Here is a 20,045-nt window from a genome sequence, read left to right on the forward strand (position 1 = left end):
AACTCTTAGGTTTAATTTATATCCAAAGTGGATTTTTGATTGCAAGATACTGGAGGCCCAGAAAAATAAATAAATAAGAAAGTACGATTTTGAATTTTTGATAGAAAGCACAGATATTTTCTGAGTTATTTGCATGGACGATAGTCTCATTCAGCCACAAGAAAAAGAAACTAAGAAGCCCTAGATAGAGTATAATATAGGCATCTTTTGGATTTGGTTTGGTATCATGAGGCTTTTTTTTTTTTTTTGGTTAGGAAGTAAAAGTGTCTCTGGCTTATGCTCAGTTACGCTTTGTGACTAAAAATCTCAGTACTGGGGTAGTCTAATGGATGTTAATGTAAACTGGCTTTTTTTCTTGAGTGTCTGTCCATTTTTTGGGTAAGTGTTTAGAGGTTTAGCTAACTAAACTATGTATCATCCCAGTAAGCTGTAATGTGTTAGTAGCTATATTATCCTATGGAGATGGTATGGGCAACCCTTCATGTTCTCTTAGCTAGTTGGTGCCTGATAAGAGTGGGAAGTGGTGGTCTTAAGGAAGAAAGTAGCACAGGTAAACACAAGTGAAAACTGTTGTGTTTTTGCAGCGGATAAAAAAGCAGAGACTTTTAAGCCTGGAATATTTTCTTACTACTCATTCATTTTAATATTGACAAAGGAATATATCATTTCACTTAGGAAAATGACTACATTAATTCATACTTTGAAGATGGAGATGATTTTGGCGCAGACAGTGATGACAACATGGATGAAGCAACCTATTAGGCATGAAATTTTTCAAAAAATATTTTTATGACGCTTCTGAACATTTGGACAGACTTGATTTGTATTTTGTCTCTGATAAGGAACAAGTATTTATTTTTGTTTTGTTTTGTTTTGGACAAATATTTGTTACCAAAATATTCAAAACCACTTTGAGTTTACATACTAGTTACCTTACAAATTAGTCCCTGACATTCTGACATTCCTTCTAAACACCTCTGCCATCTCTCTTACGTACTCTCTTGGATTTTTTTTTTTATTTGAATATGAATGTGCCTAAAGAATTTTTGCTCTCTTAATCTATGTATATGTACTTGAAGAAATCATTCTTGCTTAACTGCTGATCTTTTGTAAAACTACTGCTAGTCATAATGGATTTCTATAACCTGAAAGTTGATACAATACAGCACATGGAGCACTTTAAAAACAAAGAAACTTGAAAATAATTTTATTTTTTACCTTTACATGGTGTGTTCTAGACTACTGCATTATGACTATATAAACCTACCTGAGCTCTTAAAAGTACAGAATTGTGAGATAGAGGTTTTGTGATAGAAAACATACACACAGGGAAAAATACCAAACTGAGCAATATAAATTTCACCACTCACTCTTAGCCAGTATAAAGAAACTCTCACATGGGGTCAATATTATAAATACTTGAATTGGGACTAAATACTGTATGATACATGAATTAATCATCCCACTGTAATAACTGACATCTTCAAATAGTTGGGCTTATGAAAAATTTGACTAAGACATTTTATTTAATTTTATATTTTATAAAATGTGAAGTTCTGGTCATATAAATATCATGTAGAATGCATGTGTGTGAACTCTATGAAGTGTGGTGGCCTTTTATGTTTCAGAGTACTCAAGCTGTACAATTGATTTATATAAAAACGCAAAATGAACTCAGGTCATTTTGAAGTTAAGATTAATTTTTTTGTTGTTTAAAGCTAGCTCTCCTAACTTTATATTTTGGGAAAAATTACCTAAAAACCTCAGCCTACAAAGACTCTCACAAATGCCAAAGATTTTCAAGGAAATTCATATTATATATTTCAAAAATGATTTATCAATGTTATCTACCAAAAGAAATAATTTTATTTTTCCCTTTTGGGAAGATATTACTATCCTCTAATGTTAGAATCAGATCCCTAGATTCTGTTTCTACCTGTACTATTAAACTCAACCTTGAACCTAAGCTTGGTTGTTTCTGTGCCTTAGTTTCTCCACTCGTAAACAATTTCCTATAAAAATTGTTTAAACACCAACCAAAATTTACCATATGTATTCATTCTCTTGCCTTAAAGATCAGTTCTTAATTTACATTTGGCCGTCACCCTCTAAAAATTTGTAGTTTGGAGAGTAACTGAAAACAATTTTAAGAAACATTTTAAGAAACACAATTTTAAGAAACATTATTTTCCTCACAAAATATAATCTTATTTTCCTATCTTGTATTCATGCAGAAAATTGGAGAAAATGTGTATTGTCTTGTGCCATTTTGCACCATGAATTTCTCAGGAAAAAGATCACTTTCAATGGCAATACTTTCTTAAATAATTCAAGATGGGTGTGAGGACCTATCTTATTAGTTTAGAGCTGTGTTAACCATTTGTGAATTACTTCTTGTTTAAAGGAAGTTGTCAAAAAATTTTTAAGATTCTAAATGGAATATATGAATAAAGCAAGCCGTAGAATAGAAACTTCACAAAAAGTTGTCATTTGTGGTTGACAATTAACATAGGTGTTTTATTCTTTCAACTCCTTAGTACCAGAGCCAAATACCATTTAGTTCTCAGAAATCTTATCAATATTGTTCTGTTTACCTACTTATTATAAATCTGCAGATAACCACTTGAACCAGGCAAATACACTGAAGATAAAGGTTATTTCTTTTTTTAGCTTTGAATTTGTCATGACCATTTTAGTCTTGCAGATAGCAGGGCAGCCCCTTGGGGCAAGGATTTACTCTGGGAGGTACCAGCCATACCCTTTCAGAGCCTTTCCCCCTTTGAAAGATCTTTTTACAATGTTAAGGTATAGTAGTTGTGAGAACAAGCAGGATTTGCAGGTTGCTTTACCAGCATGAATCTCATTTTTCTGGCTTAAAATCTGAGACTGTGAAATTATTCCATAGGAAAGTTAATGTTATTTTGCAGAATTAGCCTGTTACATAAAAGAATTTGTTGAAGTGTCTTTAAAAATTGCTATCATGAGCAAAACTGGTTGCTGTAATGCTTATTTTTCTGTATTTATTTACACCTTAAATTCTTACAAAACAAAATTGTGTTCATTTTATAGTAAGATATTTTGTTTTGAACTTATTTAAATGTTTATTTGGTAGAGAAAACTAATTTGTTAATACAGATCTTACCTAGTAACTATCAAGCAGGGATGCTTGTTCCAAATATTCTTGAATAAACAATCACCACAAACAACAAAACTCTGGGTAATGATTATTCAAAACAGTTGTGAGATGGGCATGCTGGTCTGTGCCTATAGTCCCAGCTACTCGGGAGGCTGAGGTGGGAGGACTGTTTGAGCTCAGGAGGTCAAGGCTTCAGTGGGCCAAGAGGAAGCTGAGGTGGGAGGACTGCTTGAGCCCAGGAGGTTGAGGCTTCAGTGAGCCAAGATGGCAACACACAGGCACACGCACACACACACACAGTTATGACAACAAACTTAAGAGATTTGGCAGACAATATAATTTAGTGTGATCATTTGTGCTTGGGCTGACTTATACTGGATACTAGAGAATGTTAAGACATTCAGAAGATTCTTGTTAAACTTTTCACTTCACTACCTTCAAATGTACAGTGTCGATGGCTTTGCTTTTACATGGTTAAAATCTCAAGCCTGTGTGGTGGCATGTGCCTGTAGTCCCAGCTACTCGGGAGGCTCACATGGGAGGATCAGTTGGCCCCAAGAGTTCGAGGCTGCAGTGAACCATCATGCCATTGCACTTCAGCCTGGGCGACAGAGCAAGAGTCTGTCTCAGGAAAAAAAAAAAAATTAAAAAATAAAACCCCTGTAGTAAAAATTACCATTTTATTTAAAAAACACAATTTTAAGATCAAGATGCATTTGAAAATGGGGAAAAAAAAACAGGGTTTATACACATTCCTCCATCAAATAAAAGCTCCAAAGAACTTTCTCAATTTTTCTGCTAAGAATCTTTTAAACAGTATTCTTGAGGTTGTTTTATAATAAATTAAAACTACATATAAATAGAGCAGGTTATAATCTGTAGATAATGACTCATCTACAACTTCATAGCAATTCCTGGACCATGCCTTACCAGATCTTATCCTGAGGAAAATCCCCCAAAGAACATTCATCTACAATGTTTTATCTATGTCTTACAGATAATCCAGGGTATTCTGCCTCACTGTAGCAAGTAAGAAATCTGAATTGGTAAACCTCTGGCAATTTGCTGTATCTTACATAATATCTCTGTATTAGTCTGAAAGTAGAGGAGAAAAGCTTTGCTTTATTCAATTAAATTCACTGGCTTCCATTTTAGATTGAATAATAGAAACTTTATTACATGTTACAGATCTTTCAAAATATGAAAAGGGGCAAAAAATTTTAAAAACATTTTACAGATGTACATGCTAACATAATGTTCTAGTTACATTTGTATAAAATACATTATACAAAAGATAGATTTTGCATATATAAAAAAGCATTCAGATATTTCTGTGATCTAACAGTGCAATGCACATACGTGGAAGAAAATACGGATTACCTGAGCAACATTTTTGTAATTCAAATAAAAAATGAATCCCATCAGTGCACCATTTAAATACAGACTTTAAAAAACTCCACTTTTATCCTGTAACACTGACTAGATCCTTGCTTCATGATATTTCTAAACCTAAGCAAATCCTTCATATTTCCAACTAGGTAATTTTAGAAGTAAATACTTTAAATAAAAAAGAATTACTAAGTAGTGGTTCATTTAAAAAAAACTCTTCAGGACACTGAGCCAAGCAGGTAGAGTCCAGCAAAAGAAAAGCTGTAAATAAAAAGTCCTTTGGAGAAGATAATTTAACATGAGTCTTCTAATTTTTAATGTGGCCAGCTAACCACTTTTAACATACCTTTTGAAAACAGGAACCCCGTAACTTCCTAGGAGTGGGATAGCAATTTTATTTTAACCCAGACTTCATAAAACTATCAGCTTTTTCTTTACTTGCTAACTCCAAAATTTTAAGTGAACCAAATGCAGTGATTCTGCTGTTACTTTTACATTGCATACAAGTGCATGCGTGCACACATGCAGACACACACAAAGACCACATGTAAAGCAGCAGATTCAAATAAGGGTGCCAACACAATTAAAATCACAATGTTAAACAATAACTGCTTGTTAATTAGTTATACAAGGTAATTTGCATTTGATACAAACTTAACTTACATTAGTACTTTTTAGAAACTAAAATTATTCCAAATGTTTTAAATGCTTAGAAAATTCTTTTCTAAACGGATAAGAACTGTAATTCAATATGTAACCTTTATACAGAATTATATGTAACTCAAATTATATTCAATTAATTCAAAAATATATAATTTAAATATAGAAAAAAGAAAACTACCTGATGTGTTATAAGGATGTATATTTCCTTCAAAAAAGGATACTCTGCAAGACAAATGATTTTTAATCAGCACACCTTATTCCTTTAAAAATAAATAACATATTTTGGAAATCGAACCCATAACAATTTCAAAGTACAACTAGCAAAAAGGTAAGGAATCACTGACTAGTTTCATCAATTTGATGTAAACAAAGTTCTTCAAAGGACACCTGGCCTGTTTACCCTAAAATAATCTGCATTTTCTTCCTTAAAACCTCATTTTTCAGCAGGCTTAATAAATACAATGTAAACTGACCAGTTAACACTGAGCATAAATTATATCACACTCTTCTTTTCAAGATGCCCAAGGCACATTAAAACTATTTTTTAAATGTTTAATTTGCTAAGAGAACTAATTTGTAACTTTCCTATTAAACACTTTTTGGTAATTGTTTAAGGTCCTCTAATACTTGCAAAGGCTTTAATGTTTGACTTCTTTGTCCTGTCTCTTCCTGATGGTCTTCTCCTGAAAGTACATAAAACTCCACTTGCCATAAATATTTACTTATTCCAACTGAAATTTGAAATATATAAAATGATTTATCAAAAGCCTGAAACATCAACAATTAGGAAATAATGCCCAGAAAATGAGGTGGTGGTATATATCTTAAATATATATTATATACAAAACAGGCAATCCAGACTCCACCAAATCTCATTTCTATTGAAGAATCATTCTGGTTACATTTTTAGAACACATACTTTTAAAGATTAAATGATGGAATCAGTATGCAAATGCTGCTTCCTTAGCCAGACTATAGCCGACTCAACAGATCTTAAAAAGAGGCACTATCACGCCCTTTCAAGCAATCTATACACCTTTGGCCTTTGTTTCCCAATTTGATGCTATATGTATAGTTCAGGAAAAAAGTCTAAATTGGGTGTTTTCTCTTTGAAAAACAGAGGTTAAGGGATTACTAATTTGTCTGTTACAGTTAATATAAAAGACCTCTACTCGTTTTTGCTTAATGAACCGTTTTCTTCAACAGACCTCAGACAGTTTTGACCCAATTATTTGTGCTTGATGGTTAAAATGGAGACAAATTTATATAGCCTATGTAACGAATCTGACTGGACCATCTGAAATAATGCGTAATTTTAATTCTGAAACTTGGATTTACTTACATAAAGCAGTAAGGCGTTAAATATAATTAAGGCATGTTGCTGTATGTAACAGCAATGATTTATCACAGTATATAAGGAATTATTTCTTAAATAATGGTAATATGTACATGTTTAACATATTTTTCATCATCGAAACTACAAAAGTGCTTTCAAATATCAGAGACAAATATAATCATTTTAAAAACAGATGCACAGAGGTGAGGTTAAAGGGTCTGTCCTAAAGAAAGCATTCTTAAGACAAAAATTACTGTCAGGTCTTCACCTATTCCAGTGTTCTACTGACTTCCCAACCATAATACATTATTTTGGGGTCTTGAAAATATTTTAATCTATTTCTTGGCCTCTGTTGTAGGAATTATAAATCACTTTCCCCTTTCTCTTTGTACGTATGCTTTCATAGTCATGTGCTAAATGTAATTTTTAAAAGTTTTGAAGTGGTGTGTTACATATGCTACCATGAATAATTTTAGAATCAAACTTTCTTGCAACTGAATATTTTGGGGGTTCATAGTAAATTTTTTTCAGCTGCAGACAACTGATGCTGTCATTCTGCATCATAAATTTAACATTAATAAACTTTTTAAAAATTACCTAAAAAAAAATTTAAACATACATCTTAAGAAAAATGATACATCTTCCAGTTAAGAACTTCCTAGACACACGTTTAAATTAATTTCTGCTTGAAACATTGACACACCAGATTTATGGATCAACTGCTCTCAACATCAACTAGTTGCTCAAAAAATGTTCAAAGTGTGAAATCCTTTTGTTAAAAACAAAAGCATCCTCAATCTCTCTAAATTCTGCCTTTGAAGCGATTATTGGATATAACTGATTCACCACATTCCAGATGCACATGTGACTACTAACATTTGATTACGAACTAATTGCTATGTTTCGTGTTGAGCAGCAGGTGACTGAGAATCCTGACTATACAGTTTATTATCATCTTGTTGGCCGAAATGTATTCCTTTAGTTGGCACAATTCCATTTCCCATTTCTCTCTGCTGTGATGGGGGTGTGATTTTTGAATGTAAATGTGAAGAGTCCACTGTTGAATGATGACTAACATCCACCTTAGCTAAAATTTCATAATACAACAAATAAAACACCGGTGTTATTATACCTACTATCAACATTATCACGACAGCTGTCCACCACCCTATTCCCCAGTCTGCTCCATAATAGGGATCTTTACGTTGAGTGTTTTTGTTATCAGGTTCAAAACGTATTTGTTGTGCTGTTAAGGCCGATACTACCTCATTGAGGTTCTCTCTCTTATTGTCTGTACACTTTACTATTTGTTCTATGTCTCGGTCTACTTCTTTTAAAAAGCTACCAGCTGAGTCACTGTATGCAAGAGAATCATTAGCTGGCAAAATTTCCCGTTGTTCGGAAGAGTATTGAACAGATGAATGACGTGAAGTCTGTCTTCCTTTTGGAGGACAAAGTGTTTCGGTCAAGGAACTGAACTTTTTTACTGGAATTTTGATAGACCTAAGGGCAAAAAAGTCTTGATCACTGATGAGATTGTTAACTCTCTTGATATCTGCTACCTGTAAAAAAAAAAAAAAAAAAAAAGGCAACATACAACTGAATTCGAAATCAAAATAAAGGTAGCAATAGTCATTCATCCTAGTTACTTTTGGAGGAAAAAAAAGTTGAACTTAATTATTATTAGTATTAAGTTGCACCCAGAGAAATTTTAATTTTATTTGTAGATGAGAATTCTACACCACTTTAGATCTACCAATCTTAGGAAATCACTATTTTCTACTATCACCCACATATATTTGTAACACTAATTAATGCTATTTTAGTAGATCCTAGAATCCTTTGCTGTTTCCCTTTGTGCATCATGCATAAATACCACAGTCCTTCTACTCGTAAACAATTTGTGAAGGAAGGATTATGGGTAGTTATCTTCTTTATTTCAATTTGGAAACTGGAATATAGACAAATGCTACCCAACTAAAACTACCATATTTTATCAAAACCAAGATGCCGTAACTCTTAAGATGCAGCATTATTTTATGTATATCTAGGGGGAAAAAAAAACTTCACCAAAAATTGAAGATGCCACCATTCCAAAAAAAGATGCTAAAATGTGTGGAAAAGCATATATACCTTAGAATTTAAAAAACTGGTAATTTATCCCCTTACTTCTGAAGCCATTTCTCCCCCCCAAACTTCTCAGTGTAAATGCATTATTCAACTACCTTCAAGACTAATCACTTCAGGCCGAGCGCGGTGGCCCAAGCCTGTAATCCCAGCACTTTGGGAGGCCGAGACGGGTGGATCACGAGGTCAGGAGATCGAGACCATCCTGGCTAACACGGTGAAACCCCATCTCTAGTAAAAAAAAAAATACAAAAAAACCAGCCGGGCAAGATGGCGGGCGCCTGTAGTCCCAGCTACTCGGGAGGCTGAGGCAAGAGAATGGTGTAAACCTGGGAGGCGGAGCTTGCAGTGAGCTGAGATCCGGCCACTGCACTCTAGCCTGGGCGACAGAGCCAGACTCCGTCTCAAAAAAAAAAAAAAAAAAAAAAAAAAAAAAAGATTAATCACTTTTATAAGCTTTTTCTCTATATATTATATATTCCTCAACCTGTTTGTATTATCCCATCCACTGTGAGATAACCTGTCTGTATATCCTATTCCACTGTGTTGGGGGAAAAGGGCAGTGTCTGGCAGATTACCAATTGGTATGCCAGGTTCTCCCACCATCTATTAGTCCCATTCATTTCCATCAACGCTTTAATCTAAAACCTAATCATGTAACACCTGATTGATGTCAGAGAGATAAAGTGGGTCTAGTATGAAGCTTAGATTTCTGGTTTGGTCAACTTCATGGATGATGGCATTTATTAAGAAATGGAACACTGTGGAGGTTAAGAAGAGGATGAACGCAGATTTTAGATATGCTGACTTGGAGTTGCTTGAGATACACAAGTGGAAGATGTTCAGGACAGAGTTGTAGATATATGCCTGAAACTCAAGAATGATCTCAGCTAGAGACACAGATTTGTGGACTATCAGCAAAAATATAACTGAAGTCGGCCAGGCATGGTGGCTCATGCCTGTAATCCCAGCACTTTGGGAGGCCGAGGCAGGTAGATCACTTGAGGTCAGGAGTTCGAGACCAGCCTGGCCAACATGGTGAAACCCCATCTCTACTAAAAATATAAAAACTAGCCAGGCATGGTGGTATGTACCTGTAGTCCTAGCTACTCGGGAGGCTGAGGCAGGAGAATTACTGGAACCCAGGAGATTGTGGTTGCAGTGAGCAGAGATTATGCCACTGCACTCCAGCCTGGGCAACAGAGCAAGACTACATCTCAAAAAAAAAAAAAAGTAATTGAAGTCAAAGAGGTCCAAGAGTAGACAGATTCACTAGAAAAAGCCTGGGAGAAAAAAGCAACAAGAAGATCCCTAAGGAACTCCAACATTTGATGGGTATGCTAAGTAACAGAAATCCACAAAGGAGATGAAGAATGGCCAGGAAGGGAATATACAATAGTGGTTAAAAGCATGAATAACTGGGTTTGAAGCATGGCTTTGACACTTTCTAGCTGTATGACCTGGGGCAAGTTGTTTAACCTCCTTGCCATTAAGGTTCCACACCTGCAATATGGCAGTAATACTACTACCTACATTATAGGGTTGAGGTGAACATTAATGATTTAAATTTTGCGGGACACTCAGAACAGTGATATATAGTATGTCATATAAAAGTTAGCTATTATTAAATGTTAACAGTAGGAAAACCAGAAACCTGAAAATTCAAAGTGGTCAAGCAGAGAGGGTCTTTATGAGGGAGTAGTGAACAGAATCAACTGTAGATTCGTAATCAAGTACAATGAAGACTAAAAGAGGTCAAGCTGGAAAAATAATCTTGCAGTGTATGTGTGGGGGGATTAGAAGGAAAGGGTTGAACAATAACTAAAAGATGAAACAGTAAAGATAAAGGGTGTTTTATCATCTTACTACCTTCACATTGTTTTGTCTTATAGCAAATGAAGATTCACTGACAAATCCCAAAGTCTGACCCCATTCTCTTTAAATGCTCTTTTGCTTGGTATGGTGTACTCCTACTAATCTACTTAATACTCTTTCTGAATTAGGGTTCCAAGATTTAGTATCTACCTAAGTTATCTCTCTGAATATCCCTATAATGATTTCTATGCTATGCTAACTTCCTTGGTTGCATTCAAGATTCCAACCTTGGACTTTTTATTCTTCTCATCAGTTGTATAACTGACAGATTTTTAATAATTCTTAAGATTATTTCTAAGTGGAATATACCACTAACTACTTACTGTATTTTTTAAATGATAAATCCTTTTATAATAAATTTTATAATTTTTTTGTTGCTTATGCTCCCATCAAAAAGATGCACTGCTTCTCTTAACTAATTCTGTTCATCACCTTTCCCACTATAGTGGCTGATATGGTTTGGGTATGTGTCCCCACCCAAATCTCATGTCATCTTATAATCTCCAATGTTGGAGATGGGGCCTGGGGGAGGTGATTGGATCATGCAGGTGGATTTCCCCCTTGATAATGTCCTGAGTTCTTGTGAGATCTGGTTGTTTAAAAGTGTGTGAAACCTCCTCTCTCACTCGCTCTTCCTCCTGCTCCAGCCATGTGAAAATACCTGCTCTGGCTTTGCCTTCTGCCATGAGTAAAAGCTCTCTGAGGCCTCCCCAGAAGCAGATGCTGCCTGCTTTATGTAAAACCTGCAGAACCAATAAACCTCTTTTCTTATAAACTACCCAGTCTCAGGTTTTTTTTTTATAGCAATGTGAGCACAGACTAATACAGTGGCCAATGCCATCTCTCCATTAATGTTAAGCACTTTTCATCATTCTCACTTCACATAAGCAATCAGCTGATATATCCTGTGATTTCCCCAATACATTTTTTAACACTTCTTTATCCTTATCACAAATATTTTAGTCTAAGTCCTGATCATCTTTATTATTCCAGTAATCTCTTTATTGGATCCCCTTCAATTCATCAGCAGCCCCCTCTGTTGTTCCGTATCACTCCTGTTAAAACCCTACAATAACTGTATTCCCTTACTGTATGGATCAAACTTTTCCTCAGTGTCTCAAAGCATTTCATCCCAAATAGTCTGTGCCACTCATTTCTGAAATACCTACGAAAATTCCCTTTGTTGTTTACCATATTTCCTCCTTGAAATCTTTATATCACTGTTGAATGCCTGAAACATCTTTGTACCTCACTGGAAATATGACCTATTTTTAATTATTCAGATGGTATGTTAAATTTCCCTAAGATAATTTTCTAGGTTCATTAAAAGAAAGCTAATATCTTATAAAACCACCGAACCACAAACTCTCCTCTTGGATCTGTACCTTGATGTTTTTAGCCTTGTCTCTCATTTTGAAGTCTATTCCACCATCTACCTTCTATGACATATTCTGTAATTTATTTATCAATGGTCTTATTTCTCTACAAAACATTTACTCACATGTTTATTTGCATTTAGAAATAAACTTAGATATATTGTAATGTAATAATGGCAAGAATTGATATTGCCATACATGAGCAAGGTAGGAGGAAAAAACTACCCAGCTCTTTTACCACATCAAAAAATTCATTTTAATAAAATATTTTATCAAATTTTAAAATCAAAATTTGTAATGTTTTGATGAATTGTGAATTGTAATAAGAAATGTGAATTATTGCAATAGTTGCAAATGTAGAAAAAAATACAACCTCATGACCATAATTTTTTTAGAATATAAAGATATATAAATACATTTATATAATATAAACTTATAGACATGTGTTCCTATTGCAGAAAAGTATTACAGGTAGTCAATAAGAGGTTTTTCAAGTATAAAAATACTTTACATCATGAAAAATTTGGGGGGAAGATGAAAATATTAATGAGAAAAAGGGATGATATAAAATCTCATGCTATTAATAAAAGAGCTCTCATATACACACTTTCCACTTTTTAAAATAATACAAATTTCAGGTAGCAAATCCTGGAAGTACTTAGAATTCTATGGATGCATTTAAAGAGCACTCTAATAGTCTTATTTTTACATGTTAATACAACATTCTGAAAATTATACACTTTGTAACTATTTTAAGTCATGAGGAAGAATTTAAGTTCACTTAAAAATGTGCGAGGAGGTACACAGTACACATATTTCAAAATTCTGTTGGGAGTATGAGAACAAAAAGTCTGAAAACAAATGTTCTAACCAGTTTCCATATCAATGTGGATATAAAAATATCCTGCTGGCCAGGCGCAGTGGCTCAAGCCTGTAATCCCAGCACTTTGGGAGGCCGAGATGGGCGGATCACGAGGTCAGGAGATCGAGACCATCCTGGCTAACACGGTGAAACCCCGTCTCTACTAAAAATACAAAAAACTAGCTGGGCGAGGTGGCGGGCGGCTGTAGTCCCAGCTACTCGGGAGGCTGAGGCAGGAGAATGGCGGGAACCCGGGAGGCGGAGCTTGCAGTGAGCCGAGATCGCACCACTGCACTCCAGCCTGGGCGACAGAGCGAGACTCCATCTCAAAAAAAAAAAAAAAATCCTGCTAAGGCCTCAAGATGGCCATAATGACACAGACAGAAAAAGGGTCCAAATAGAGTACAGTATCTATTAAAATTAAAAATTCACCATTCCTCTTATCTGGCAATCCCACTTTTGGGATCTATCCCACAAAAATAAAGGCACTGCCATTTAAAGATACAGTTGTGATAATATTTGCTACACAAGGTAAAACACCAAGAAAATCCTGAGTATCAATTAATAGGGCAATGGCTTAAAAATACTGGAACACTGATACTACAGACATTATACAACCATTTAAAATAATGAGTTAGATCTATAAGGCTTTAAGGGATGGTCATGAGGGTGTCCATGATACACTAAAAAATGAAAAATGCAAGTTGCAGAGTAAAATGCGATATAATCTTTGTTTAAAAATACAAAGATTACCAACTCCCCAAAACATGTATATATAAATAAATACTTATGAGCACAAAAGAAGGTACAGGAACATGCCAAAGTGTTAATACTGGTTATCTCAAGAAATTGGGACAGGGAAAAACTTTTCCTTATACATTTCCACATTTTTTTTTTACCACTTGAATAAGAAGATAACACAGTTAAATGTTGATTTCAATACTGAAATCCGTGGATTTGGAAATACACAGAAATTCAAGTATTTGTTAAAATTTTAAAAAGTAAACATTTACAAATGTGACACAGACACAGATTTTTCTTTTTTTTTTTTTTTTTGAGACAGAGTCTCGCTCTGTCACCTAGGCTGGAGTGGAGTGCAGTGGCGGGATCTTGGCTCACTGCAAGCTCTACCTCCTGGGTTCATGCCATTCTCTTGCCTCAGCCTCCCAAGTAGCTGGGACTACAGGCACCTGCCACCACGCCCGCCTAAATTTTTGTATTTTTATTAGAGACGGGGTTTCACTGTGTTAGCCAGGATGGTCTTGATCTCCTGACCTTGTGATCCACTCGCATCAGCCTCCCAAAGTGCTGGGATTACAGGCGTGAGCCACCGCGCCCAGCCCATGTGATACAGATTTCTATGCAAAAAAATAATAAGAGCAAAAAATGGAGAAAGGAATAAACAAGGTAAAAAAGGACATGGAATTTATTTCAGCGTGGGTAAACAAATAATTTCTTATGGATTGCATTATGTGATATTAAAACTTACCGTACAACAGTACTGAAGGGCTATTGCATTTAGTGTATCTCCTTCTTGTATATCTTTTGTTAATACTATAATGTCATCAAGTCTATCTCTTGATGTACTTCTTCGGACCTTCTCTTTTCCTCTGGATCGAAGCTCATACACTTCAGCATCCTCCTCCAACATATCACTGTCTGAACAATTTCCAAATGCATGTACTTGACCACTTGACTGAACTCCTGGAAGAGGAAAACTACGATTCTGATGCCTCCCTGCCATAATGTTAAAATCTGGAGAAAAAAAAAGCAGAGAAAATTTTGGAATGTAGCTGATCCAACTGACTGACTGCATGCATCGTACATTCAGGACACAATCTTTTGTTTTTGTTTTAATGGTATTAGTTATTTAAACATTTAGGTTTAAGTTTTTTTTTGTTTGTTTTGTTTTTTGAGATGGAGTCTCACTCTGTCACCCAGGCTGGAGTACAATAGTGCAATCTCAGCTCACTGCAACCTTTGCCTCCCAGGTTTAAGTGATTCTCCTGTTTCAGTCTCCCGTGTAGCTGGGATTACAGGTGCCCACCATCACGCCCAGCCCATTTTTGTATTTTTAGTAGAGGCAGGGTTTCACCATGTTGGCCAGGCTGGTCTCAAACTCTTGACCTCAGGTGATCCGCCAACCTCAGCCTCCCAAAGTGCTAGGATTACAGGTGTGAGTCACCATGCCTGGTCTAGGTTCAGGCTTTATAACTGTTAAAGTACAACAAACATATTTGGCAGTGGAGGCAAAGGTATGGGAAGAAGAGGTAATCTCCTCTATTAGATCATATATCACTAAACACGTGGAGTAATTACATATTAAAAAAGGCAAATTGCTATAATTTTTTTGGTAAAAATATAACTTATTATAAAATTAAATATTATAAAATATTACATTAAATATAATGTATAAATATAAAATCTTAAATTCCCCTTATTCTGAGTATGTGAAGAAAATCAGAGAAATAATTGTGTTATGTCTTAAAAACTTGTGACTATACAACTTATAGCTCTGATGGAATCAAAGCATGTTTTATATACACATACACTTTTATGAATTCAAAACTTTCTGGCTTGTTCTGCATTTTAAATTCATTCAGGATTGGAGTATCTTTTGTACTACTTCCTCCTGGACTTCGGTATTTATATTTAGTGCAGATATGCCTGCTATACAGGTTATGATTTTGCTTCCCTGGAAGCCCTTTAGCCAACTTAGAGTCCTCATCAACTTCAATTGATGGTCCATAAAGACTGTGAACAGATCTTAGGTCACTGTGTTCATTTATACTTTAGAAAAAGCATTGTAAGACTGACTGGTAGCTGACCTAAGTTAAAAACATGCATCAACGAATACTTTTTGTTTACTTGCATACTCACTCTCAACTCACCATCATCAAGTTGATCTACTCTCATTAGGAACACAAGAACTTAAAATTAACTAATCCCACATTCACAGTTTTGGCTTCGTGTTAATTATTCATATAAGAAGGGGCAGACTGCTTTCTGTTCTTGTTGGGAAAGATGGAGGGAAGTAGTAAGAGGCACTTTGGAGATAAAACACTTTGCACTTAAGGTGGTTCAGACATGAAGAGAAGGAGTAAGTTAAGCATCACACCAAGATTTCTGATTTACATAACAAATTGTGGTGCCATTCTCTGAGATATGGAAGAGGAGCTGGGGCAGTAGGTGCATGGCTATGACTATGAATTCCTCTAAGATAATAAAAAGGAATGGCAAATAGACAAATGGGCTATACAGTCAAATTCAGAGGAAAGGTCTAGGTTAGAAATAAAATTTCATGACCAATCTGCACATAGGTGAAAATGAGTCTGTGAGTACATATGATATTACCTAGAGAGTATAGAAAAAGAAAAGAGGACCCAAGACTGAGCCTTAAAGAAGTCCAACATTCAGTATCTTGGTGAAAGGAAATCAGCCTGAAAATATGGACAAGGAGTGTCCAGAAGAGGGAGAAACCATGGAAGTGTTATGTCATGGAAGCCAAAGCAAAATAACATCTCAAAGACTCACTATTTTTTTAATACTATGGATGAGCACCAAGTGAAACAGAAAAAAAAAAAAAAAAAAAAAAAAACAGAAGAGACCAGCTCCAAAAATCTGAGTGCATAAAATGGATGACAATAAATTACAAAGGTTGAAGATCCCTAACCCAAAAATCCAAATCTTAAATACTCTGAAATTTGAAATATTTTGAGTGCTGACATGAAGCCACAAATGGAAAATTCCACGCCTTGTATTTCAGACTTCGGATTAGGAATGCTAAACCTGTATAGGTATTCTGGTGATGTGCTTAAGTACCCTGAACACATTATTTTTTCACTGTATTAATGGTATGTCTTTTTTTTTTTTTTTCCTGTTAAGCGCTTATGTGTGAATAAGTGTAAGAAAATGATTGCTTACTAGTAGCACATAAATTCAGAGTTAGGAATGCTGGTAATGCCAAACCACCACAAATTTTCCATAAGAGTGGCTGAGATAGTGACACAAAATTTTGCCTGCTGATGGTTCCAGATACAAAAACTTTTGTGCACAAATTATATAAAATTACCTTCCGGCTATCTGTATAAGTTGAACATGAAACACAAATTTCATGTTCAGACAGGTCCCATCCCCAATATATCTTATTATGTATATGCAAACATTCCAAAATCCAAAGAAATCCGAAACACTTCCGGTCCCAAGCATTTCAGGTAAGGACTACCCAACCTGTACTTTCTATGTAGGCGTATACTTATCATAAAATGCTTTAAAACCATTTAATATAGTTGAATCCAACCCTTGAAAGCTAGTTTCTGACCCTGCTCTAAGGGCAATATTGTAATGCTTTAAAAGCTCAAGATTTCCTATTAAGATAACATAGAGAACTAATAGCTATATGTTAAGTAGATTATTTCAACTGTTCTCTTAAGTGCTACATTATTACCAAGAACTAGGATTCCTAACTTGACAGCTATCAAACTAAAGAAAACTATCACATTTTATATCTCCAAAGTAGTTTTGAAGTCATGACTACATCTTTTCCTCCAAGGATAACAGTTTTATTTCCACTCATTTAACCAAGTCTTTTTTTAATCTTCTGTCTTTAATCTAGGGAATGTCTGTGAATCCTGTAGATTCCAGGCAAATTTTATACATATGTATATTTTTCTGGGGAGATTTTTATTGCTTTTCTCAAAAAGCATCCATGATCAAAAAGTTAAGACTTAATATACAGCAATTTACACGTAGCTATACCGACCTACTTACGCCGTCCCGTTAGACACTTTCTCCCTAATAATTTGTTCTTAGAACTTAAAAATTGGCTTAGTAGTACAGCTAACTGAAAATCACTAAGCAATGCCCCAAAGTCATTTTAGCTATTTGTTTCTATCAACCTCTCTCCATGATATATTTCTAAATAATAATTTAAAGGTCAAAACTTCACCTGTCTCACTCTCTCTCCACTCCCCTTTGTAATGAAATGCAGGCAGCTGACTATACCCAGTTACAAAACTGGGTATTCTGAATGATCAAGAACTGGCTGTGTCTCCAACCGAAGTGAACAGACTGACCCAGGCAATCACTCCAGTCTACTACTCAGAGATTAGAAAGTACATAATATTTAAGTCATCTGGCTCAATTCTATTCACTTCTCTTAATTCTCTTAGTGCAGGAAAAAGGCACAGAATTCCCTCCTCAGAAACCTGGAACAAGCCTGCGTGTTACGTAGATTACGAGGGGCCACAAAACAGTGTTAAAGCATTCATCAGCTCAGTCTGTAACTGAAAATGGTTTCCCAAACACCTTCGTACGGTAGAACGGCTGCTCCTGGGTGTTTCGCCTTGACCTTCTTTAAGCAAGAAGCAATAAGAGGGTCACAGGGCACAAGTTAAAGCTGCAAAGGGACAGAATCAAAGGCGCCTTATCCGCTGCCAGGGCCAATTTTATTTTTTAAAACTTAACTTCCTCCCCTCTGTATTGCACACCTCAAGTTTTTCTTTCCCTGCTATCGTCAGCGAGGATTACGTCTCAGATTCTTCGGTCACGGCATAACACTTGAGCGATGTGACAAGATGCCGTCAGCGAATATTTCACGCCAACATAAAGTTGTGAGAGAAATGCTGTATTTGGGTGGGAAATGAGCTGCCCCGGTAATAAAGCCGGTAGGCGTCCTTCCTCTGAGCCTCAGTTCCCCCGACAGTGTGACAAGAGGGCCTAGCAGGGCTGGTCTGGAAGTTCTTCCCTTTCTCGGGGGTGTCCTCCCCGCGGGCCGAGCCCCGCCCTACAGCACCCACACCTGTGGCCGAGGGCTCAGCGCCTCCCGTGAGGACGCAGCTGGGGCCCAACCCCGCCCTCCTGGACCGGGCCACCCTCACCTCCTGCCACCATCTTTACCTGTCCTCGTTAGCAGGGGACACGCTGCGAGGAGATGACCAAAAGGTCCGTCGCCCCCGCTGTCCCGGGGAAGTTCATGGTCGAGCCTCAGCCTTGGACTGACCTAGTCCGCCTCCGCCTCTGCCGCCAACGTCTACGCCTTCCGGGCCGTACGCCGCCGCCACGTCCGCAAACCTGAGGTGCGTCATCGCGTCAAGTGGGCGGAGGTGGGAAGAGGCGGGGGAGGAGGCGGAGGGCAAGCCCAGAACCGGGGAGTCCAACCACAGGTCCACGCCCAGCACGCAGGCGCAGGGACTCCGCAGGGGCCCGGGGGCAGATCCAATCCCCAGGTCCAATCCCCGGGTCCAATCCCCAGCCCTGCCCTTAACTCCTCTCCTTCTTCCCCGTCACCTCACTCCCAGCAGAAAAGATCTGGTGGTCAAGTCAGCGGACTGAACTCGCGACCCCCCAGCGACCTACTGGCTGCGTCTTTGTCCAGCGACCACACGGAGCTGGCAGAGACTGTCGGAGGCACACTGAGGACGAGCCGTGGCTCAGGATGTGTCGGGGAGCTGCCTTGCATTTTTTTCTTGCTGTGCATCTCGAATTTTCTTTAGGGTGGGGAAGGACACCTCAAAAGCACTGTTGACATCACGGTTTCAGAAAATTGCACCATGCTTGTTACCCTTTTCATGGTGAAGACTCCAGACTGCTGCAGAAGAGGCAAAATACTGGAGAGAAACCCTTGGGGTACCCAGGACGAGGGTTGGAGGGGGGTTGTTTCAACCTTTGTGTTTTTAGGTGAGGAAAGTGAGCCACCTAGAGTCAGGCCCCAGGAAATGTTTTCCCTGGCTGGAGGAGTCAAGGGAGTCAACAAATTGTAATCTAACTTATTTTGGTTTGAAAATTAACTGAGTCATTGGTAGTCACCATTGGACTCTATGAGATGTTAGCTTGTTAAATAACAAACTCATGACTTCATACATGATTTTTATCACAATGGTATTAAATGAATATGATAATGTGTTTGAATTTATGTATTTGAATAGCAAAACCCGCAATTACTTTTGCACCAACCTAATAAATAAGTGTAAAGCATTTTAATGAGTCTGATGTCTCTCAGTGTTGACATTAGAGACGTTGCACTTTGACGACCATGCTAACTTACGACAATACCCATTTTAGGCACAAATAGCTGGGGTGCAGGGTGCACAGCAGTGCTTTTCAGAATGTCTGAATATTTATACATTAGAAAGCCTTTGAAGCTTGGTTTTAAATTGTTTTTCAAAGGGTATGTTTTTGGTTTTCTGGTAAGTGCCTCTGCAAAGGTTAGGAGTTTTGCATTGCAATAGTTTTCTTTTTATTTGCAGGGACAGGCACTGTGCTCCCCAGCGCCACAAAAAG

The 20,045-nt window shown here is 36.8% G+C and overlaps 2 protein-coding genes across 7 annotated transcripts in view; one reads left to right on the top strand and one right to left on the bottom strand.

The window, feature by feature from the left end:
* Positions 1–3,046, top strand: part of POLR3G (RNA polymerase III subunit G) — a 44,419-nt gene extending 41,373 nt beyond the window's left edge. For all 5 annotated transcript variants that reach the window (XM_023215052.3, XM_023215054.3, XM_031935434.1 and 2 more), the window contains exon 8: positions 676–3,046. In XM_023215052.3, the coding sequence (XP_023070820.1) occupies positions 676–762 (87 nt within the window). In that variant the 3' untranslated portion in view covers positions 763–3,046. The remainder of the gene's footprint in view (positions 1–675) is intronic.
* Positions 3,047–4,285: 1,239 nt separating this feature from the next.
* LYSMD3 (LysM domain containing 3) lies at positions 4,286–18,823 on the bottom strand. Of its 2 annotated transcripts, none has more exons than XM_023215048.2 (3): positions 18,663–18,823; positions 14,254–14,519; positions 4,286–8,027 (listed from the first exon to the last, which is right to left on the bottom strand). In XM_023215048.2, exons 2-3 carry the CDS (start codon positions 14,506–14,508, stop codon positions 7,899–7,901), a joined length of 384 nt encoding a protein of 127 aa, XP_023070816.1. In that variant the 5' UTR covers positions 14,509–14,519; positions 18,663–18,823; the 3' UTR covers positions 4,286–7,898. The 2 variants fall into 2 exon arrangements, with proteins under 2 accessions (XP_023070816.1, XP_023070815.1); XM_023215047.2 differs by having other exon boundaries at positions 4,286–8,086; positions 18,663–18,819.
* Positions 18,824–20,045: the final 1,222 nt, after the last annotated feature.

Source organism: Piliocolobus tephrosceles, chromosome 4, assembly GCF_002776525.5.
Source record: "Piliocolobus tephrosceles isolate RC106 chromosome 4, ASM277652v3, whole genome shotgun sequence".
In the NCBI taxonomy this organism is placed as follows: domain Eukaryota; kingdom Metazoa; phylum Chordata; class Mammalia; order Primates; family Cercopithecidae; genus Piliocolobus; species Piliocolobus tephrosceles.

Bases quoted from the DNA above. Each gene is read 5' to 3' on its own strand.
- LYSMD3 (XM_023215047.2), bottom strand. From the start codon at position 14,508: ATGGCAGGGAGGCATCAGAATCGTAGTTTTCCTCTTCCAGGAGTTCAG. The intron at 8,087-14,253 runs GTAAGTTTTAAT...TTTTTTTTACAG, and splicing joins CCCTTCAGTACTGTTGTACG to GTAGCAGATATCAAGAGAGT.